This window comes from Salmo salar, chromosome ssa06 (assembly GCF_905237065.1).
Source record: "Salmo salar chromosome ssa06, Ssal_v3.1, whole genome shotgun sequence".
Classification (NCBI taxonomy): Eukaryota; Metazoa; Chordata; class Actinopteri; order Salmoniformes; family Salmonidae; genus Salmo; species Salmo salar.
Window position 1 is genome coordinate 89303377 of NC_059447.1, and position 19593 is coordinate 89322969.

A 19593-nucleotide genomic window follows, 5' to 3' on the forward strand; every position below is an offset into this window, starting at 1 on the left:
AGCCCAGGACATCCACATCCAGCTTCTTCACCTGCGGGATCGTCTGAGGCCACCTGGACAGCTGATGAAACTTTTTTTTATATATACTTTTTACCTCCTTTTCTCCCCAATTGGTAGTTACACTCTTGTCCCATCGCTGCAACTGCCATGCTGACTTGAGAGAGGTGAAGGTCGAGAACCATGCGTCCTCTGACACACGACCCTGCCAAGCCGCACTGCTTCTTGACACACTGCTCGCTTAACCCGGAAGCCAGCCGTAACAACGTGTCAGAGGAAACGCCGTACAACTGGCGACCGTGTCAGCGTGCATGGGCCCGGCCCACCACAGGAGTCGCTAGAGCGCGATGGGACAAGGACCTCCCGGCCGGCTAACCCCTCCCCTAACCCGGGCCAATTGTGTACCGTCTCATGGGACTCCCAGTCGCGGCCGGCTGCGACACAGCCTGGGATCGAACCCGGGTCTGTAGTGACGACTCAAGTGCCTTTAGACCACTGCGCCACTCGGGAGGCCCACTAAGGAGTATTTCTGTCTGTAATAAAACCTTTTTGTTAGGGGGGAAAAAACAACTAATTCTGAGTGGGTGGGCCTGGCTCTCAAGTGGGTGGGCCTATGGCCTCCTAAGCCCACCCATGTTGGCGCTCCTGCCCAGTAATGTGAAATCTGTATACTGTGGGGTCTAAGCAATTTATTTCAATTGACAAATTTTCTTATATGAACGACTCATTTTTTTTAAATTGTTGCAATTTGCGTTTATATTTTTGTTCAGTATAGTTGCTGTGCATGGATGGGTTCTGTTTTGTATGCCGATTTTGATATTTATGTAATGTATTAGGGGGTTTAAGACATTGCACATTGGGCTTGTTTTTAATGACTTTTCAAATGTTTTATACATGCATTCAGTCTGATCTGACTATGAATGTTCCATTTATTTCTAGATGGAAACTAGACATACATTTTTAAACGAAATCGATGGGATGACCACTAATCTCTTTTTTAATATCAATATTGTGGTACAATAAACTGTATACTGTACATCTTTACCAAGTTTTATTTACAACTGAATTTCATTACATATTTAACTACGCTTTCATATGTCCAGGAACCTATAATGCTCCATTTTGTCGGTGGGACATGTAGTTTGTATGTGTCAAAGTTCCTTGTTATCGCGCTGACCAACATTTAAACTACAACTCCCATGTAATTATCGTCAAGGTGTTTCTATCAATATGGCTGTTGTCAGTCAGACAAAGGCAAACAGTCCGCTTGTGATTGAAAGCTAGTAAAAGGGCCGGGCATCTCCTGCTACAATCTGATGGTTTGATCGATGTGTTTCTTCTGTTAATAAGCGGTTTTCTCCCGCCACACGCTGTTTTGTGGTGGTGCAATATTAAAGGGTCAAGTGTACGGAGGCACATCGAGATAGCTAGCGACATAAGGTAACATTTTAATATATTTTAGCGATCAAACGTTTAGCTACTTGACTTAACAATCAGCTAGCTAGCCTATACATTTATTTTCAATGGTGGATTAGCAGTTGTCTATTTTACAATCTGGTCAAAATAACCACCCCGTGAAATTAAACAAACCGTTGTCTGATTAACTATTTAGCTAAAAGTCAGATGCGTTATTTTGAGTTGGTTAGCTTGCCAATAAACTAGCAAGGAGTAGCTAGCTAACGTCGTTATGCCAGTCTATTTTTACTCGATAGGTCTGTCTAGAATGGCTAACAACTAGCCAGTACTAGCTCTGTTTTCACTACGGTAGCAACAACAGCTTTTCTTTCTCTACCAACGGCCTTTGTTTACCTAATTTGCCAACAAAGTAACTAGCTAACGATAATGCATTGCAGAATGACTAATGTAAAACAAGTTCCTATCGGTGTGAATTATTTAGGTTTTCAATCTGGGCTTTACGCAGATGTGCAGTAACTCCACAGAAAATATGCAGCTACTTTACGCACCGATATGACTAAATCAAGATATAGTTGTAAAAATCTTATTTTGTAGGTGGTGCCATGATGAGAGATTTTTACAGACCTAAAGAGCCTAACAAACATGCAGCACCACAGTTGAAATGCTAGACCGCATAAAGAAGGGCAGAAACCAAGGACCGTGGGTAGTGACCAGTGTGGTGTTTGCTAGCCAGGCCTATGCCATCTGTGAGAGGAGACAACTGAAGCATCAGGTCAACCAAGGATGGGTTTATACACATTGGTCAGAACTGAGGATAAATTACAGTTGTATAACAGTCTCTCTCACACACACACACACCATGTCTTGTGGTCTAACTAGAAGTTAACCTTTTTGTTAGCTTTGTGCTCCTTCTGGTTAACCCAGCTTTGTTAACTAACCTACTGTCTAGTTAACAGTTAACTGGGTAAATATTTCCTGCTCAGGTGGGTAGGTAATGAATACAATAGCAGTGATTGAGCCTCAGCTTGTCTAGGTTAACTGTCACCTAAGAGCCAGGGAAGAATCCCTGTAACAAATTGTTCAGACAACACCTGACACCTTTTCAGAATTGTCCCTATTCTATCACTTGTTGATGGGCTATAGATGATAAAAGTTAGTGAGGCAACATGATTTGAAATTTGTTTAGGACTGTAGCAAGCAGAGGACAGGTTTTAATGGTGTGATAGTCTGCTGCCAGGGTTAAGTAAACCATGAAAATGGCAGTTAACTTTCTTTTTTTTTTTTTACATTTAAAAGTAAATCCAGATCAGTTGTCAGGTTCGAGAAGCTGGAATTAGGCTACAGATCACTGTCGTATGGTGGTTCTAGAACTGAAAGTTAAATCCAATGTAAAGTGCAAGCATGGATCTAGTGGTCAGAATTGAATGCATTACCAGCCAATGCTTCATAAAATGGAAAATGTGCCGCAGCCTGGTTATGATGATATTGATTTCTATAACACAGTGAAATGCTTATGGAAAACCATGCAGCGGGGGAAGTGCATGTATTATTGGTCTTAAAGCAGTAGAATGATTATGAGATAGCATCTGCTGCTGCTTTCAAGGTGACTTTACATGAATTGCCTGCTGTTCCCAAAAGAAGCTCCCTCGTTTATTTTCTCCCTTCATACCTCTACTCCCCCTCTGTTACTTTTTCATTCCTTCTCTCTCACGCGCTTCTTCCTCCCCCCCACCTCTGTCCCTTCCTCCCCCTCCTCCTCTCCTCCAGGATGTCTCATTACACAGACGAGCCTCGCTTCACCATCGAGCAGATCGACTTGCTCCAGAGGCTGCGGCGTACGGGCATGACCAAGCAAGAGATCCTCCACGCCCTTGACACCCTAGACCGGCTGGACCGCGAGCACGGGGACAAGTTCGGCCGTCGCACCTCCTACGGAGGAGGAGCAAATAGCTCTGTGTCCGACCCCAATAGCACCACCACAAACAACACTGCCTCTGTTTCTGCCGCCACCACCTCCTCAACAACATCCTCTTCCTGTATTAGTAATAATAATAATAATGGCGCCAGTGGTATTGGGAGCAGTAATGTTACCAACACCGCCCTGGCCTCATCCTCCACCAACTCTACCGCCACACAGACACAGTACCTCCCTCCACGTGGCGGGCTCTCCCCCTCGCCTAGCAACAGCTACGACACCTCCCCACCACCCGGCCCGCCCCCGCCCTCTGCCATCCTCTCGTCCCCGGTGTCGCTGGTCGCCATGGTGCAGAACGGGGGGCGGGACAGCCTGGCGGCAACGCCCAACGGGAAGCTCTCGCCGCCTCGGTACCCAATGAATAGCGCTGCTGCCGTCAGGCCGTTCGGGTTCGAGGCCACGGAGGAGGAGCTGGACATCGATGACAAGGTGGAGGAGCTCATGAGGTCAGTGATGATGTCACGGTGGGGTCAATAGAACTATTTTTATATCCCTGAAGTACTGAACTTTGCAGTTTTCGTCCTATTTGGCATGACAAGAAGTGTGATGATGGCTAAACAGACTGGTACCCAGTCTGTGAGAGATCATATTCAATATGTCATTTTATACACCAGTCCACCACCATCACCAGGACTATATCAGTTTATACACCAGTCCACCATCACCAGGACTGTATCAGTTTATACACCAGTCCACCACCACCAGGACTGTATCAGTTTATACACCAGTCCACCATCAGAACTGTATCATTTTATACACCAGTCCACCATCACCAGGACTGTATCACTTTATACACCAGTCCACCATCAGAACTGTATCATTTTATACACCAGTCCACCATCACCAGGACTGTATCAGTTTATACACCAGTCCACCATCAGAACTGTATCATTTTATACACCAGTCCACCATCACCAGGACTGTGTCAGTTTATACACCAGTCCACCACCACCAGGACTGTGTCAGTTTATACACCAGTCCACCACCACCAGGACTGTCAGTTTATACACCAGTCCACCATCACCAGGACTGTCAGTTTATACACCAGTCCACCATCACCAGGACTGTGTCAGTTTATACACCAGTCCACCACCACCACCAGGACTGTGTCAGTTTATACACCAGTCCACCACCACCAGGACTGTGTCAGTTTATACACCAGTCCACCACCACCAGGACTGTGTCAGTTTATACACCAGTCCACCATCACCAGGACTGTCAGTTTATACACCAGTCCACCACCACCACCAGGACTGTGTCAGTTTATACACCAGTCCACCACCACCAGGACTGTGTCAGTTTATACACCAGTCCACCACCACCAGGACTGTGTCAGTTTATACACCAGTCCACCACCACCAGGACTGTGTCAGTTTATACACCAGTCCACCACCATCAGGACTGTCAGTTTATACACCAGTCCACCACCACCAGGACTGTGTCAGTTTATACACCAGTCCACCACCACCAGGACTGTGTCAGTTTATACACCAGTCCACCACCACCAGGACTGTGCAGTTTATACACCAGTCCACCACCACCAGGACTGTGTCAGTTTATACACCAGTCCACCACCATCACCAGGACTGTGTCAGTTTATACACCAGTCCACCACCACCAGGACTGTGTCAGTTTATACACCAGTCCACCACCACCAGGACTGTGTCAGTTTATACACCAGTCCACCACCACCAGGACTGTGTCAGTTTATACACCAGTCCACCACCACCAGGACTGTGTCAGTTTATACACCAGTCCACCACCACCACCAGGACTGTGTCAGTTTATACACCAGTCCACCACCACCAGGACTGTGTCAGTTTATACACCAGTCCACCACCACCAGGACTGTGTCAGTTTATACACCAGTCCACCACCACCAGGACTGTGTCAGTTTATACACCAGTCCACCACCACCAGGACTGTCAGTTTATACACCAGTCCACCACCACCAGGACTGTCAGTTTATACACCAGTCCACCATCACCAGGACTGTCAGTTTATACACCAGTCCACCATCACCAGGACTGTCAGTTTATACACCAGTCCACCATCACCAGGACTGTGTCAGTTTATACACCAGTCCACCACCACCAGGACTGTGTCAGTTTATACACCAGTCCACCACCACCAGGACTGTGTCAGTTTATACACCAGTCCACCACCACCAGGACTGTGTCAGTTTATACACCAGTCCACCACCACCACCAGGACTGTCTCAGTTTATACACCAGTCCACCATCACCAGGACTGTGTCAGTTTATACACCAGTCCACCACCACCAGGACTGTGTCAGTTTATACACCAGTCCACCACCACCAGGACTGTGTCAGTTTATACACCAGTCCACCACCACCAGGACTGTGTCAGTTTATACACCAGTCCACCACCACCAGGACTGTCAGTTTATACACCAGTCCACCACCACCACCAGGACTGTGTCAGTTTATACACCAGTCCACCATCACCAGGACTGTCAGTTTATACACCAGTCCACCACCACCAGGACTGTGTCAGTTTATACACCAGTCCACCACCACCAGGACTGTGTCAGTTTATACACCAGTCCACCACCACCAGGACTGTGTCAGTTTATACACCAGTCCACCACCACCACCAGGACTGTGTCAGTTTATACACCAGTCCACCACCACCAGGACTGTGTCAGTTTATACACCAGTCCACCACCACCAGGACTGTGTCAGTTTATACACCAGTCCACCACCACCAGGACTGTGTCAGTTTATACACCAGTCCACCACCACCACCAGGACTGTGTCAGTTTATACACCAGTCCACCACCACCACCAGGACTGTGTCAGTTTATACACCAGTCCACCACCACCACAGGACTGTGTCAGTTTATACACCAGTCCACCACCACCAGGACTGTGTCAGTTTATACACCAGTCCACCACCACCAGGACTGTGTCAGTTTATACACCAGTCCACCACCACCAGGACTGTATCAGTTTATACACCAGTCCACCACCACCAGGACTGTGTCAGTTTATACACCAGTCCACCACCACCAGGACTGTCAGTTTATACACCAGTCCACCACCACCAGGACTGTGTCAGTTTATACACCAGTCCACCACCACCACCAGGACTGTGTCAGTTTATACACCAGTCCACCACCACCACCAGGACTATATCAGTTTATACACCAGTCCACCACCACCAGGACTGTATCAGTTTATACACCAGTCCACCACCACCAGGACTGTATCAGTTTATACACCAGTCCACCACCACCAGGACTGTGTCAGTCATGTATGCACTGTCTTTCACACACTTAAAAAGCATGAAAACATTTTAGGCTACCACTTTAGCTATTTACTAACTGTTATTAAGTCTGGGAGCCACCCAAATCAAAATGTATGCGAACAGTCGTCCTGCCGTAGGACTCTTGATGTATGCGTCTGTTATGTTACAAGGATAACAGGAAGAATGCATAGCTGTGATGTACAGTAACTATAATGTTAAAAGCCCTGGTACCATGCCTGCCCCCTCCTCTTAGAAGGTGCATTATATTCCATAATGTCCTGTAAGGGAAGCAGCGTTCAGAAACACTCTCCCTGGGATCAGTCTCATGTTGCAGAGTGCTGCTGTGTGGTTGGATGGTGCTGTGTTCCACACCCCCACGTTATCCTCTATACTACGGATATTATCTTAAAGGAGGAATCTACTATTGGTGCATCCATTTTTGTACTTTTAAACTGCAGATCGCCCGTTAATGTGCCTGTTTCCTTCTGTTTTCTCAGCTCTGCTGGGTTTAGCTGTTGGTACCCTCTTCCTCCTCCTCCTCCACTCACCACCCGCCCTCCACCCTCCTCCACCCTCCCTCCTCCACCCACCCTCCTCCTCCACTCACCACCCGCCCTCCACCCTCCTCCTCCTCCACCCTCCTCCTCCACCCTCCTCCTCCACCCTCCCTCCTCCACCCACCCTCCTCCACCCTCCCTCCTCCACCCACCCCTCCTCCTCCACTCACCACCCGCCCTCCTCCTCCACTCACCACCCGCCCTCCTCCTCCACGTTCCTCCTCCACCCGCCCTCCTCCTCCACGTTCCTCCTCCACCCGCCCCTCCTCCTCCACGTTCCTCCTCCACCCGCCCCTCCTCCTCCACGTTCCTCCTCCACCCGCCCTCCTCCTCCACCCGCCCTCCACCCTCCTCCACTCACCACCCGCCCTCCTCCTCCACCCTCCCTCCTCCTCCTCCACTCACCATTTCGAGCCAGTCCCAGATGTCATCCTAATCCCGATATAGTGCACTACTTTTGAACAAGTTCCATAGTGCTCTGGTTTAAAGTAGTGCACTATATAGGCAATAGGGTGCTATTTGGGACGTAGCCTCGTAGTGTCGATAAGCAGCCGTCTTTGTGGGTCTCGCTAATTTTAGCTGCGCCTCGATAAGGGAGGAGGCGGCGTGACTCATTGGATCTGGGAAATAGGAGGAGTAGAGGAATAGTGAGCACCTGCAGGACAGCGACGGCTGTACACCTCGTCTTCCATCTGGTCAGATCAGGCTCTTTTTCTACACAGGTCCCCACTTTCAGCCCACTGAAGGGAAACTGCAGTAGGCAAGGAGTGCACAGGAGTGCCCGCGCGTGTGGGTGTCCGCCCGCTCTGCCCGCGCGTGGGGGTGTCCGCCCGCTCTGCCCGCGCGTGGGGGTGTCCGCCCGCTCTGCCCGCGCGTCCGCCCGCTCTGCCCGCGCGTCCGCCCGTTCTGCCCGCGCGTCCGCCCGCTCTGCCCGCGCGTCCGCCCGCTCTGCCCGCGCGTCCGCCCGCTCTGCCCGCGCGTCCGCCCGCTCTGCCCGCGTCCGCCCGCTCTGCCTGCGCGTCCGCCCGCTCTGCCCGCGCGTGGGTTGGGTCTCTGCCCGCGTGGGTCTCTGCCCGCGTGGGTTGGGTCTCTGCCCGCGCGTGGGTTGGGTCTCTGCCCGCGTGGGTTGGGTCTCTGCCCGCGCGTGGGTTGGGTCTCTGCCCGCGTGGGTTGGGTCTCTGCCCGCGCGTGGGTTGGGTCTCTGCCCGCGCGTGGGTTGGGTCTCTGCCCGCGCGTGGGTTGGGTCTCTGCCCGCGCGTGGGTTGGGTCTCTGCCCGCGCGTGGGTTGGGTCTCTGCCCGCGCGTGGGTTGGGTGTCTGCCCGCGGGGGTTGGGTCTCTGCCCGCGTGGGTTGGGTCTCTGCCCGCGTGGGTTGGGTCTCTGCCCGCGCGTGGGTTGGGTCTCTGCCCGCGTGGGTTGGGTCTCTGCCCGCGTGGGTTGGGTCTCTGCCCGCGCGTGGGTTGGGTCTCTGCCCGCGCGTGGGTTGGGTCTCTGCCCGCGCGTGGGTTGGGTGTCCGCCCGCCCGTGGGTTGGGTCTCTGCCCGCTCTGCTCAGAAAAACGGGCTTTGGAGATGAAATTTGACTTCCTTATGTTACAAAATCCATTTCAACAAGAGGAATATAGATTCTTCATGTTCTGAATCCTTCCGTGGGATCTTTCTCTAACATGTCATTCACATTGTATCAAAAAAAAAAAAAGTGGGTTTTGTAACCTAATACATCCCATAATAAGCACCAAGCTCTGTTGACATAACGGTGCAGGTTTCTCGTAACTTGGCAGGTTTTTTCATTTTGAATTAGCGTGACACGAGCCGAGTTAAACGTTAAACCGCTTGGAAAATAAAAAGCTTGTTGCGCCGTTGACATTTAACAGATGTGCTTGTTTTTGTGAGAAATCGTTGAAGAAGAACAGGACTTAATATAGAAAAGCGTAAACTCAAATACTGAGTGTCTGTCTTACCTCTAGTTTTATGTCCTGAGGAATGTAGAAGAAAGATGACCAGTTTAACAGTGAACCTGTCAGGTGACCAGCAGCCTCAGTTTTCTCACAGCGTCTAGCCTAGCTGACGCAATTCAAATTAACTCACGTTTATCCACCTTTTTTTTTCTCCTCTGGCCTCCGTTGATTTAGTTTCCCTAATTCTGGACATCCTACAAGGGTTAAACTCCAATAACATTTGAAGGGATTATGACAGAGACATCGAGTTTGGCCCATTTAGTTTTTTTAGAGGTTGGACACCCAACTACATGGTAGTAGAAACACACTGGTCCATGTTTTACAAAGCAAACATAACTATGTTTATATGTGTGTGTGTGTGTGTGTGTGTGTGCGCAGGAGGGACAGCAGTATCGTCAAGGAAGAGATCAAGTCCTTTCTGGGAAACAGGAGAATCTCTCAGGCTGTGGTGGCTCAGGTCACAGGTCAGTGAGGACACACACACACATTCTGTGGCGGCCCAGGTCAGTAAGACCGTGAAGCTTCCACTATAATTGACAACCCCTCGCACTACAAGCCTGACACAGCAATCAACTTTCTAACAGACAGGATTGAATTGAATAGCCTTTTTCATCAGACATCTATTTCAGTATATGGGCAGTACAGTGACCGCTACATTAGGGTTGTGTGTGTGTGTGTGTGTGTGTGTGTGTGTGTGTGTGTGTGTGTGTGTGCACTCACACTGCCGTTCAAAAGTTTGGGGTCACTTAGAAAGTGCTTCGGTTTCTGGCCATTTTGAGCCTGTAATGGAACCCACAAATGCTGATGCTCCAGATACTCAACTAGTCTAAAGAAGGCCAGTTTTATTGCTTCTTTAATCAGAACAACAGATTTCAGCTTTCATCTAATTCAGAACAGTTTTTAGCTGTGCTAACATAATTGTTAAAGGGTTTTCTAATGATCAATTAGCCTTTTAAAATTATAAACTTGGATTAGCTAACACAACGTGCCATTGGAACACACGAGTTTTGGTTGCCGATAACGGGCCTCTGTACGCCTATGTGGATATTCCATTAAAAATCAGCCATGTCAGCTACAAAAGTCATTTACAACATTAACAATGTCTACACTGTATTTCTGATCAATTTGATATTTTAATGGACAAAAAATGTGCTTTTCTGTCAAACAAGGACATCTAAGTGACCCCAAACCTTTGAACAGTAGTGTGTTTTATTTATATACACACACACACACACACACACACACACACACACACACACACACACACACACACCAGTGGAGAGAACAAGTATTTGATACACTGCCGATTTTGCAGGTTTTCCTACTTACAAAGCATGTAGAGGTCTGTCATTTTTATCATTCATTAGAGTTAACTGCACCTCGGATTGCAGCCCAAATAAAAAGTAACAGACACGTCTCAACATCAACTGTTCAGAGGAGACTGTGTAAATCAGGCCTTCATGGTCGAATTACTGCAAAGAAACCACTACTAAAGGACACCAATAAGAAGAAGAGACTTGCTTGGGCCAAGAAACACGAGCAATGGACACAAGACCGGTGGAAATCTGTCCTTTGGTCTGATGAGTCCAAATTGGAGATTTTTGGTTCCAACCGCCTTGTCGTTGTGAGACGCAGAGTAGGTGAAAGGATGATCTCTGCATGTGTGGTTCCCACCGTGAAGCATGGAGGAGGTGGTGTGGGGCTGCTTTGCTGGTGACACTGTCAGTGATTTATTTTGAATTCAAGGCACACTTAACCAGCATGACTACCACAGCATTCTGCAGCGATACGCCATCCAATCTGGCTTGGGCTTAGTGGGACTATCATTTGTTTTTCAACAGGACAATGACCCAACACACACCTCCAGACTGTAAGGGCTATTTGACCAAGCAGAGTGATGGAATGCTGCATCAGATGACCTGGCCTCCACAATCACCTGACCTCAACCCAATTGAGATGGTTTGGGATGAGTTGGACTGCAGAGTGAATGAAAAGCAGCCAACAAGTGCTCAGCATAGGTGGGAACTCCTTCAAGACTGTTGGAAAAGCATTCCAGGTGAAGCTGGTTGAGAGAATGCCAAGTGTGCGCAAAGCTGTCATCAAGGCAAAGGGTGGCTATTTGAAGAATCTCAAATATAAAATATATTTTGATTTGTTTAACACTTTTTTTGGTTACTACATGATTCCATGTTATTTCATAGTTTTGATGTCTTCATTATTATTCTACAATGTAGAAAACAGTGAAAATGAGGAAAAACCCTTGAATGACTAGGTGTTAGAAAACTTTAGTGTATTTCTATATGCAGTACAGTGATAGCTACATTAGTAATGCGTGTATATATAGGCAGTAGAGTGATAACACATACAGCGAAGAGAATTGTAGCTAAGTCTCAGTGGAAGGTGTGTGTTTATTGGCTGGTAGGACTGCTGTTTTTAACTGTGTGGTGGCTGTGTGCCTGTCTGTGTGGTTCCAGGAATCAGTCAGAGCAGGATCTCTCATTGGTTGCTCCAGCACGGCTCTGACCTCAGCGAACAGAAGAAGAGAGCTTTCTACCGCTGGTACCAGCTCGAGAAAACCACCCCAGGTACACCTCTCTCTGTCTCTCTCTCTGTCGCTCTCTCTGTCGCTCGCTCTGTCTCGCTCGCTCTCTGTCTCCCTCGCTCGCTCGCTCTCTGTCTCCCTCGCTCGCTCGCTCTCTGTCTCCCTCGCTCCCTCGCTCTCTGTCTCGCTCGCTCTCTGTCTCCCTCGCTCCCTCGCTCTCTGTCTCGCTCGCTCTCTGTCTCGCTCGCTCTCTGTCTCCCTCGCTCTCTGTCTCTAAACTAAAACAATTTCAGCCTGTTTGGTTCCATTTGGTGTCCAGTGAATACGAGACATGTTATAAAGGCTTAACTTAATGCTTTCTCTCTATTGGCTCCTCCAGGTGCCACTCTAAACATGTGCCCTGCCCCCATGGCTCTGGAGGAGATGGAGTGGAGACAGACCCCGCCCCCTATAAGCACCGGCCCCGGGAGCTTCCGTCTTCGGCGTGGGAGTCGCTTTACCTGGAGGAAGGAATGTCTAGCTGTGATGGAGAGGTTAGGATGAGGGGGTGAGGGGGAAAGTGGGGAGATAACTAGTTGGCAGAGGGCAGGAGATGTGAGGAGAGGGCACTTGTCAAAAGTAGTGCACTACATAGGGTAGAATCTCAGCCTTGCGGCCTCTCTTCTCATAACCCATTGGATGAGAAGGTCAAGGGTGACCTCTCCTCATCTCATCCAATGGGTTTTGAGAAGGGGGGCGAGGAGAGTGGTGGGAATAGGGTACCATTTGGAATACTACCTGAATCGGTGTTTTGCCATGACAACCGCCTCTTCTCCTCAGCTACTTCAATGACAACCAGTACCCTGACGAAGCCAAGAGAGAGGAGATCGCCAACGCCTGCAACGCGGTCATCCAGAAACCAGGTATTTCCTTCTGTCCACCTTACCGTTGTACTGGCTTTTCTTGTCCTAACACATGCACCTCTTTTCTTACTAGGACCTGATTTTGCTGATAGCTACTTTGTTGAGTAAAATTGAACTTAAAATGACTGTGGTATGAGGTTGGTTATTTGTCTTACCTAGCTACCTTAAGTTGAATGCACTGATTGTGAGTTGCTCTGGATAAGAGCGTCTGCTAAATTCTTATTTAAAAAAGTAAATAAAATACAAATCAGCATACTTTTCCCTAAGGAATATAATTTACTATATGCAGTAATAATCTGTGGAATGTTTTATTCCAGGGAAGAAGCTTTCGGACCTGGAGAGAGTCACATCCCTCAAAGTCTACAACTGGTTTGCCAACCGACGCAAAGAGATCAAGAGACGGGCTAATATTGGTAACGCTGGGCTAATATTGGGGACGCTGGGCTAATATTGGGGACGCTGGGCTAATATTGGGGACGCTGGGCTAATATTGGGGACGCTGGGCTAATATTGGGGACGCTGGGCTAATATTGGGGACGCTGGGCTAATATTGGGGATGTGGGATTGGGGACGCTGGGCTAATATTGGGGATGTGGGATTGGGGACCCTGGGCTAATATTGGTGATGTGGGATTGGGGACGTGGGATTGGGGACGCTGGGCTAATATTGGTGATGTGGGATTGGGGACGCTGGGCTAATATTGGTGACGTGGGATTGGGGACGCTGGGCTAATATTGGTGACGTGGGATTGGGGACGCTGGGCTAATATTGGGGACGTGGGATTGGGGACGCTGGGATAATATTGGTGACGTGGGATTGGGGACGCTGGGCTAATATTGGTGATGTGGGATTGGGGACGTGGGATAATATTGGTGATGTGGGATTGGGGACGTGGGATAATATTGGTGATTGGGGACGTGGGATTGGGGACGCTGGGCTAATATTGGTAACGTGGGATTGGGGACATGGGATAATATTGGTGATGTGGGATTGGGGACGCTGGGATAATATTGGTGACGTGGGATTGGGGACGCTGGGATAATATTGGTGACGTGGGATTGGGGACGCTGGGATAATATTGGTGACGTGGGATTGGGGACGCTGGGATAATATTGGTGACGTGGGATTGGGGACGTGGGCTAATATTGGTGACGTGGGATTGGGGACGCTGGGATAATATTGGTGATGTGGGATTGGGGACGTGGGATAATATTGGTGATGTGGGATTGGGGACGCTGGGCTAATATTGGGGACGCTGGGATAATATTGGTGACGTGGGATTGGGGACGCTGGGCTAATATTGGTGACGTGGGATTGGGGACGCTGGGCTAATATTGGTGATGTGGGATTGGGGACGCTGGGATAATATTGGGGACGCTGGGCTAATATTGGTGATGTGGGATTGGGGACGTGGGCTAATATTGGTGATGTGGGATTGGGGACGCTGGGATAATATTGGTGATGTGGGATTGGGGACGCTGGGATAATATTGGTGATGTGGGATTGGGGACGCTGGGCTAATATTGGTGATGTGGGATTGGGGACGCTGGGATAATATTGGTGACGTGGGATTGGGGACGCTGGGATAATATTGGTGATGTGGGATTGGGGACGCTGGGATAATATTGGTGATGTGGGATTGGGGACGTGGGATAATATTGGTGATGTGGGATTGGGGACGCTGGGATAATATTGGTGACGCTGGGCTAATATTGGTGATGTGGGATTGGGGACGCTGGGATAATATTGGTGATGTGGGATTGGGGACGCTGGGATAATATTGGGGACGTGGGATTGGGGACGCTGGGATAATATTGGTGATGTGGGATTGGGGACGCTGGGATAATATTGGTGACGCTGGGCTAATATTGGTGACGTGGGATTGGGGACGCTGGGATAATATTGGGGACGTGGGATTGGGGACGCTGGGATAATATTGGTGACGTGGGATTGGGGACGCTGGGATAATATTGGTGATGTGGGATTGGGGACGCTGGGATAATATTGGTGATGTGGGATTGGGGACGCTGGGATAATATTGGTGATGTGGGATTGGGGACGCTGGGATAATATTGGTGACGTGGGATTGGGGACGCTGGGATAATATTGGTGACGTGGGATTGGGGACGCTGGGATAATATTGGTGACGTGGGATTGGGGACGCTGGGATAATATTGGTGATGTGGGATTGGGGACGCTGGGATAATATTGGTGATGTGGGATTGGGGACGCTGGGATAATATTGGTGATGTGGGATTGGGGACGCTGGGATAATATTGGTGACGCTGGGCTAATATTGGTGATGTGGGATTGGGGACGCTGGGATAATATTGGTGATGTGGGATTGGGGACGCTGGGATAATATTGGTGACGTGGGATTGGGGACGCTGGGATAATATTGGTGATGTGGGATTGGGGACGCTGGGATAATATTGGTGACGCTGGGCTAATATTGGTGACGTGGGATTGGGGACGCTGGGATAATATTGGGGACGTGGGATTGGGGACGCTGGGATAATATTGGGGACGTGGGATTGGGGACGCTGGGATAATATTGGTGATGTGGGATTGGGGACGCTGGGATAATATTGGTGACGTGGGATAAATATTGGTGATGTGGGATTGGGGACGCTGGGATAATATTGGTGACGCTGGGCTAATATTGGTGATGTGGGATTGGGGACGTGGGATAATATTGGGGACGTGGGATTGGGGACGCTGGGATAATATTGGTGATGTGGGATTGGGGACGCTGGGATAATATTGGTGACGCTGGGCTAATATTGGTGACGTGGGATTGGGGACGCTGGGATAATATTGGGGACGTGGGATTGGGGACGCTGGGATAATATTGGTGATGTGGGATTGGGGACGTGGGATAATATTGGTGATGTGGGATTGGGGACGTGGGATAATATTGGTGATGTGGGATTGGGGACGTGCGATAATATTGGTGATTGGGGACGCTGGGATAATATTGGTGACGCTGGGCTAATATTGGTGACGTGGGATTGGGGACGTGGGATAATATTGGGGACGTGGGATTGGGGACGCTGGGATAATATTGGTGACGTGGGATTGGGGACGCTGGGATAATATTGGTGATGTGGGATTGGGGACGCTGGGATAATATTGGTGACGTGGGATTGGGGACGCTGGGATAATATTGGTGACGTGGGATTGGGGACGCTGGGCTAATATTGGTGACGTGGGATTGGGGACGCTGGGCTAATATTGGTGACGTGGGATTGGGGACGCTGGGCTAATATTGGTGACGTGGGATTGGGGACGTGGGATTGGGGACGCTGGGCTAATATTGGTGATTGGGGACGCTGGGCTAATATTGGGGACGCTGGGCTAATATTGGTGACGTGGTATTGGGGACGCTGGGCTAATATTGGTGATGTGGGATTGGGGACGCTGGGCTAATATTGGTGACGTGGGATTGGGGACGCTGGGCTAATATTGGTGATGGTGGGGATTGGGGACGCTGGGTATCTGTTGTAATAAAGACAAAGATCCAGGGCTCGGTTTCTCGATAGTGATGGAACTTCGGCTTAGGAGTGTTTAAACAATACGTCTTTCCTACAAAGGCCCGAAGACGTAACATAAGTTTCCCAAAACACCACGCATTGAAAATGTTTCAGAAGTGAGTCGTTGAGGCATGTGTTGATACTGAATGGAGAGAAAGGAAGAACTGTTCTCGGATCAGTGTTCTCCATTCAACTCTTACATTAACATTATGATTATTCCACAATACTGACGACGGATCAGTTCCTAGAACGATATTATCACCTATGGCTGCAAACATTGAGTCGGCTTATTATAATGTTTACCCTATAATAAGTCAAGATTTAGCACAACATGCTAGGCTACACATCATGAAATATATTCTGTTTTCTCAAGAAGCCACGATCTTGGAGAGCCATGGGATAGACGTCCAGAGTCCTGGAGGACACTCCAACAGCGACGACATCGATGGAGGCGACTACACAGAACAGGCCTGTGACCTGCCCTACTTCGACAAGAGACCCATGGCCAGACCCTTTGGCTTCTACAGGCTGGAGCCCACTTCACCCACACAGGTATGCAGCCAGGACCAGGGACCACAGTTTCAAATGCCCAGCCATGCAATTTATAAACTTGATCTCCACTGTAAAAACCGTCTTGACATTATCTCCGACATTTACAACATTGTTGCAATATTAAAATTCAATCTCCACTGTGTCCTATAATAATGAAGGTGTTGGGAGTCGGGACGAGACAGTGTTTCAGCCAGTCAATCATGAATCAGCGTCATTTTTATAAAGAAATGTCAATAAAAAAATATAAAAAAATAAAATGAAACGAAATGCAGCTAGTTTGCTGTCTTGCTAGCTTCAGTCTGAAGTGATTGTGTTAGCTGTGTAGTTGGCTAGCTAGCAAGTGGGGGAAGAGCTTCCATAGCAACCATTTTGGTTTCCGATAGTTTCAGAACTTTGCAGGTTGCTATCAACCAGCGCTTGTGTTGTTTTGCTTTACATGGCAGTCAATAGGAATAGAACTAACGACCAGAGAACTCCTAAAATTGCACTTGACAACCAGTGTTTGTGAATGTAGCATTGTGTTTTGTTGAAAAATATATGGTTTGGGAAAGAATCTCCCTTTTTTAATTCTGTTAACCCGTTGTATAAAAGCAATAATACACAAGTCCATATGTCATAACACATGGCCTCATGTATTATTGGATAACTACATCTCTGCCTGTTCACCTCCCTAACCAGAGTCCCATGTTAGACGGGCAGCATTTTCCCCCCAGTCAATATGCTCAGATTACCGTAGTCACTACTAGGGCTATCTCCATTTTGAAGTAGTCATGTGGGTGGGACCACTGAGGTATAATAAGAACTGGAGACCGCGTCCAAGATGTCCGCCCGTTGTTTTCAAGGAAATCTACTCAGGTTTGCGTACGCCGATTCATGCATTGTCTCTATCCGGGTTGTACGGACCAACATCACATGCACACTAGCACTCAGCGCGCACAGGGAGCAGCGACAATTATTTGAATAATTCAATGGATGTTTTTATTTTTTGCACAAAGGCCATGACTGAAGTGTCTTATTAAGAATTTTGCAATCTTACTTCTCTGTGTCCATGTCAGTTAAACTGCAGTGTCAGTTAAATGTCAGTTAAACCATGTCAGTTAAACTGCAGTACCAAAGAAAAAACAGTAGGAGCAGTCAACCTATTTATTTTTATATAAATTTAACTAGGCAAGTCGGTTAAGAACACATTTTTATTTTCCTTGTCAGCTCGGGGATTTGATCTAGCAACCTTTCGGTTACTGGCCCAACGCTCTAACCTCTAGGCTACCTGCCGCCCCTGCTATGGGCAGAGAGGACGAGGCAGAGCGAGAGGGTTTACACCACCCAAAATCTGTCCACAAAAAATCTGACCACGAAGTGAGAAATTGTTGTACGGAGGTCCATGATTCTTGAATTTAGTCAACAAAAATGTGTATTTCTAATTTTCTACGTGAGGCTTATTTGATTTAATAGAAGCTGTCATGGTTAGGTTGTTACAAATGTACTGATATAAGTGGACATACGTGACATTTCGGCAACTTCTGAAAAATACTACTTTATATTGGCGTTGTCTGTTCACACGTATCCGCCCTCTCATTGGCTAGAATGGCCCCACCTGATCTCTCCATTAGGGCAGTCACTTAACTATCTTGTCAATATAATTGATCATCTTTGCTTTGGGTTAAGGAAGGGTCACAGGATTCCATCCTGGTCGTCAGGATGGGTCAGCCAATGAATTATACTCACTCCTGAGCAAAGTTTCCATAACTAAGACAATACACTGCAGCACAGTAGGTGGTGGTGTGCACCATTTTAGTTGATGTACGGACTGCTAGTACACTAATAGAACAAGAAATGGACTACTTTAAAATGGAGAGTGACTACTTTAAAATGGAGAGTGACTACTTTAAAATGGAGAGTGACTACTTTAAAATGGAGAGTGACTACTTTAAAATGGAGAGTGACTACTTTAAAATGGAGAGTGACTACTTTAAAAATGCACTGCCAATGCTGTCACAGAAGTCAGCCATTACAAGGATAAAAGGTGTGCTATCTTTCCATATGGATGATCTCTCCCCTCCTCCTCCTAGGATGATGGTCCAGGCCATGGAGACCACCAGGACCCCATCTCTCTGGCCGTGGAGATGGCAGCAGTCAACCACACCATCCTGGCTCTGTCCCGGACCGGAGGGGTGCCCAGCGACATCAAGACAGAGGCCCTGGATGATGACTGAACAAGGGGAGAGGGGAGGGGGTTACTGGATGATGACTGAACAAGGGAAGGGGGTTACTGGATGACTGAACAAGGGGAGGGGGTTACTGGATGACTAAACAAGGGGAGGGGGTTACTGGATGACTAAACAAGGGGAGGGGGTTACTGGATGACTGAACAAGGGGAGGGGGAAGAGGGGAGGGGTTACTGGATGACTAAACAAGGGAAGGGGGTTACTGGATGATGACTGAACAAGGGGAGGGGGTTACTGGATGATGACTGAACAAGGGGAGAGGGGAGGGGGTTACTGGATGATGACTGAACAAGGGGAGGGGTTACTGGATGATGACTGAACAAGGGGAGGGGGAAGAGGGGAGGGGTTACTGGATGATGACTGAACAAGGGGAGGGGGAAGAGGGGAGGGGTTACTGGATGATGACTGAACAAGGGGAGGGGGAAGAGGGGAGGGGTTACTGGATGATGACTGAACAAGGGGAGGGGGAAGAGGGGAGGGGTTACTGGATGATGACTGAACAAGGGGAGGGGGAAGAGGGGAGGGGTTACTGGATGACTGAACAAGGGGAGGGGTTACTGGATGACTGAACAAGGGGAGGGGTTACTGGATGACTGAACAAGGGGAGGGGGAAGAGGGGAGGGGTTACTGGATGATGACTGAACAAGGGGAGGGGTTACTGGATGACT

At 48.6% G+C, this 19593-nt stretch overlaps 1 protein-coding gene across 2 annotated transcripts; it reads left to right on the plus strand.

Annotated features, from left to right (window-relative positions):
- Window positions 1-1148: 1148 nt before the first annotated feature.
- hmbox1b (homeobox containing 1 b) lies at window positions 1149-19054 on the plus strand. 2 transcript variants are annotated; one of them, XM_014206182.2, is made up of 9 exons: window positions 1149-1437; window positions 3181-3834; window positions 9550-9635; window positions 11646-11756; window positions 12093-12246; window positions 12533-12615; window positions 12933-13028; window positions 16522-16700; window positions 18770-19054. In XM_014206182.2, the coding sequence occupies exons 2-9, from the start codon at window positions 3182-3184 to the stop codon at window positions 18911-18913; spliced, it is 1506 nt and encodes a 501-aa protein (XP_014061657.1). In that variant the 5' UTR covers window positions 1149-1437; window position 3181; the 3' UTR covers window positions 18914-19054. The 2 variants fall into 2 exon arrangements, with proteins under 2 accessions (XP_014061657.1, XP_014061658.1); XM_014206183.2 differs by having other exon boundaries at window positions 16525-16700.
- Window positions 19055-19593: the final 539 nt, after the last annotated feature.

Coding starts and splice junctions, on each gene's coding strand:
- hmbox1b (XM_014206182.2), top strand. CDS start 3,182: ATGTCTCATTACACAGACGAGCCTCGCTTCACCATCGAGCAGATCGAC. Junction 11,757..12,092: donor GCTCGAGAAAACCACCCCAG/GTACACCTCTCT, acceptor TGGCTCCTCCAG/GTGCCACTCTAAACATGTGC. Junction 13,029..16,521: donor CAAGAGACGGGCTAATATTG/GTAACGCTGGGC, acceptor TGTTTTCTCAAG/AAGCCACGATCTTGGAGAGC.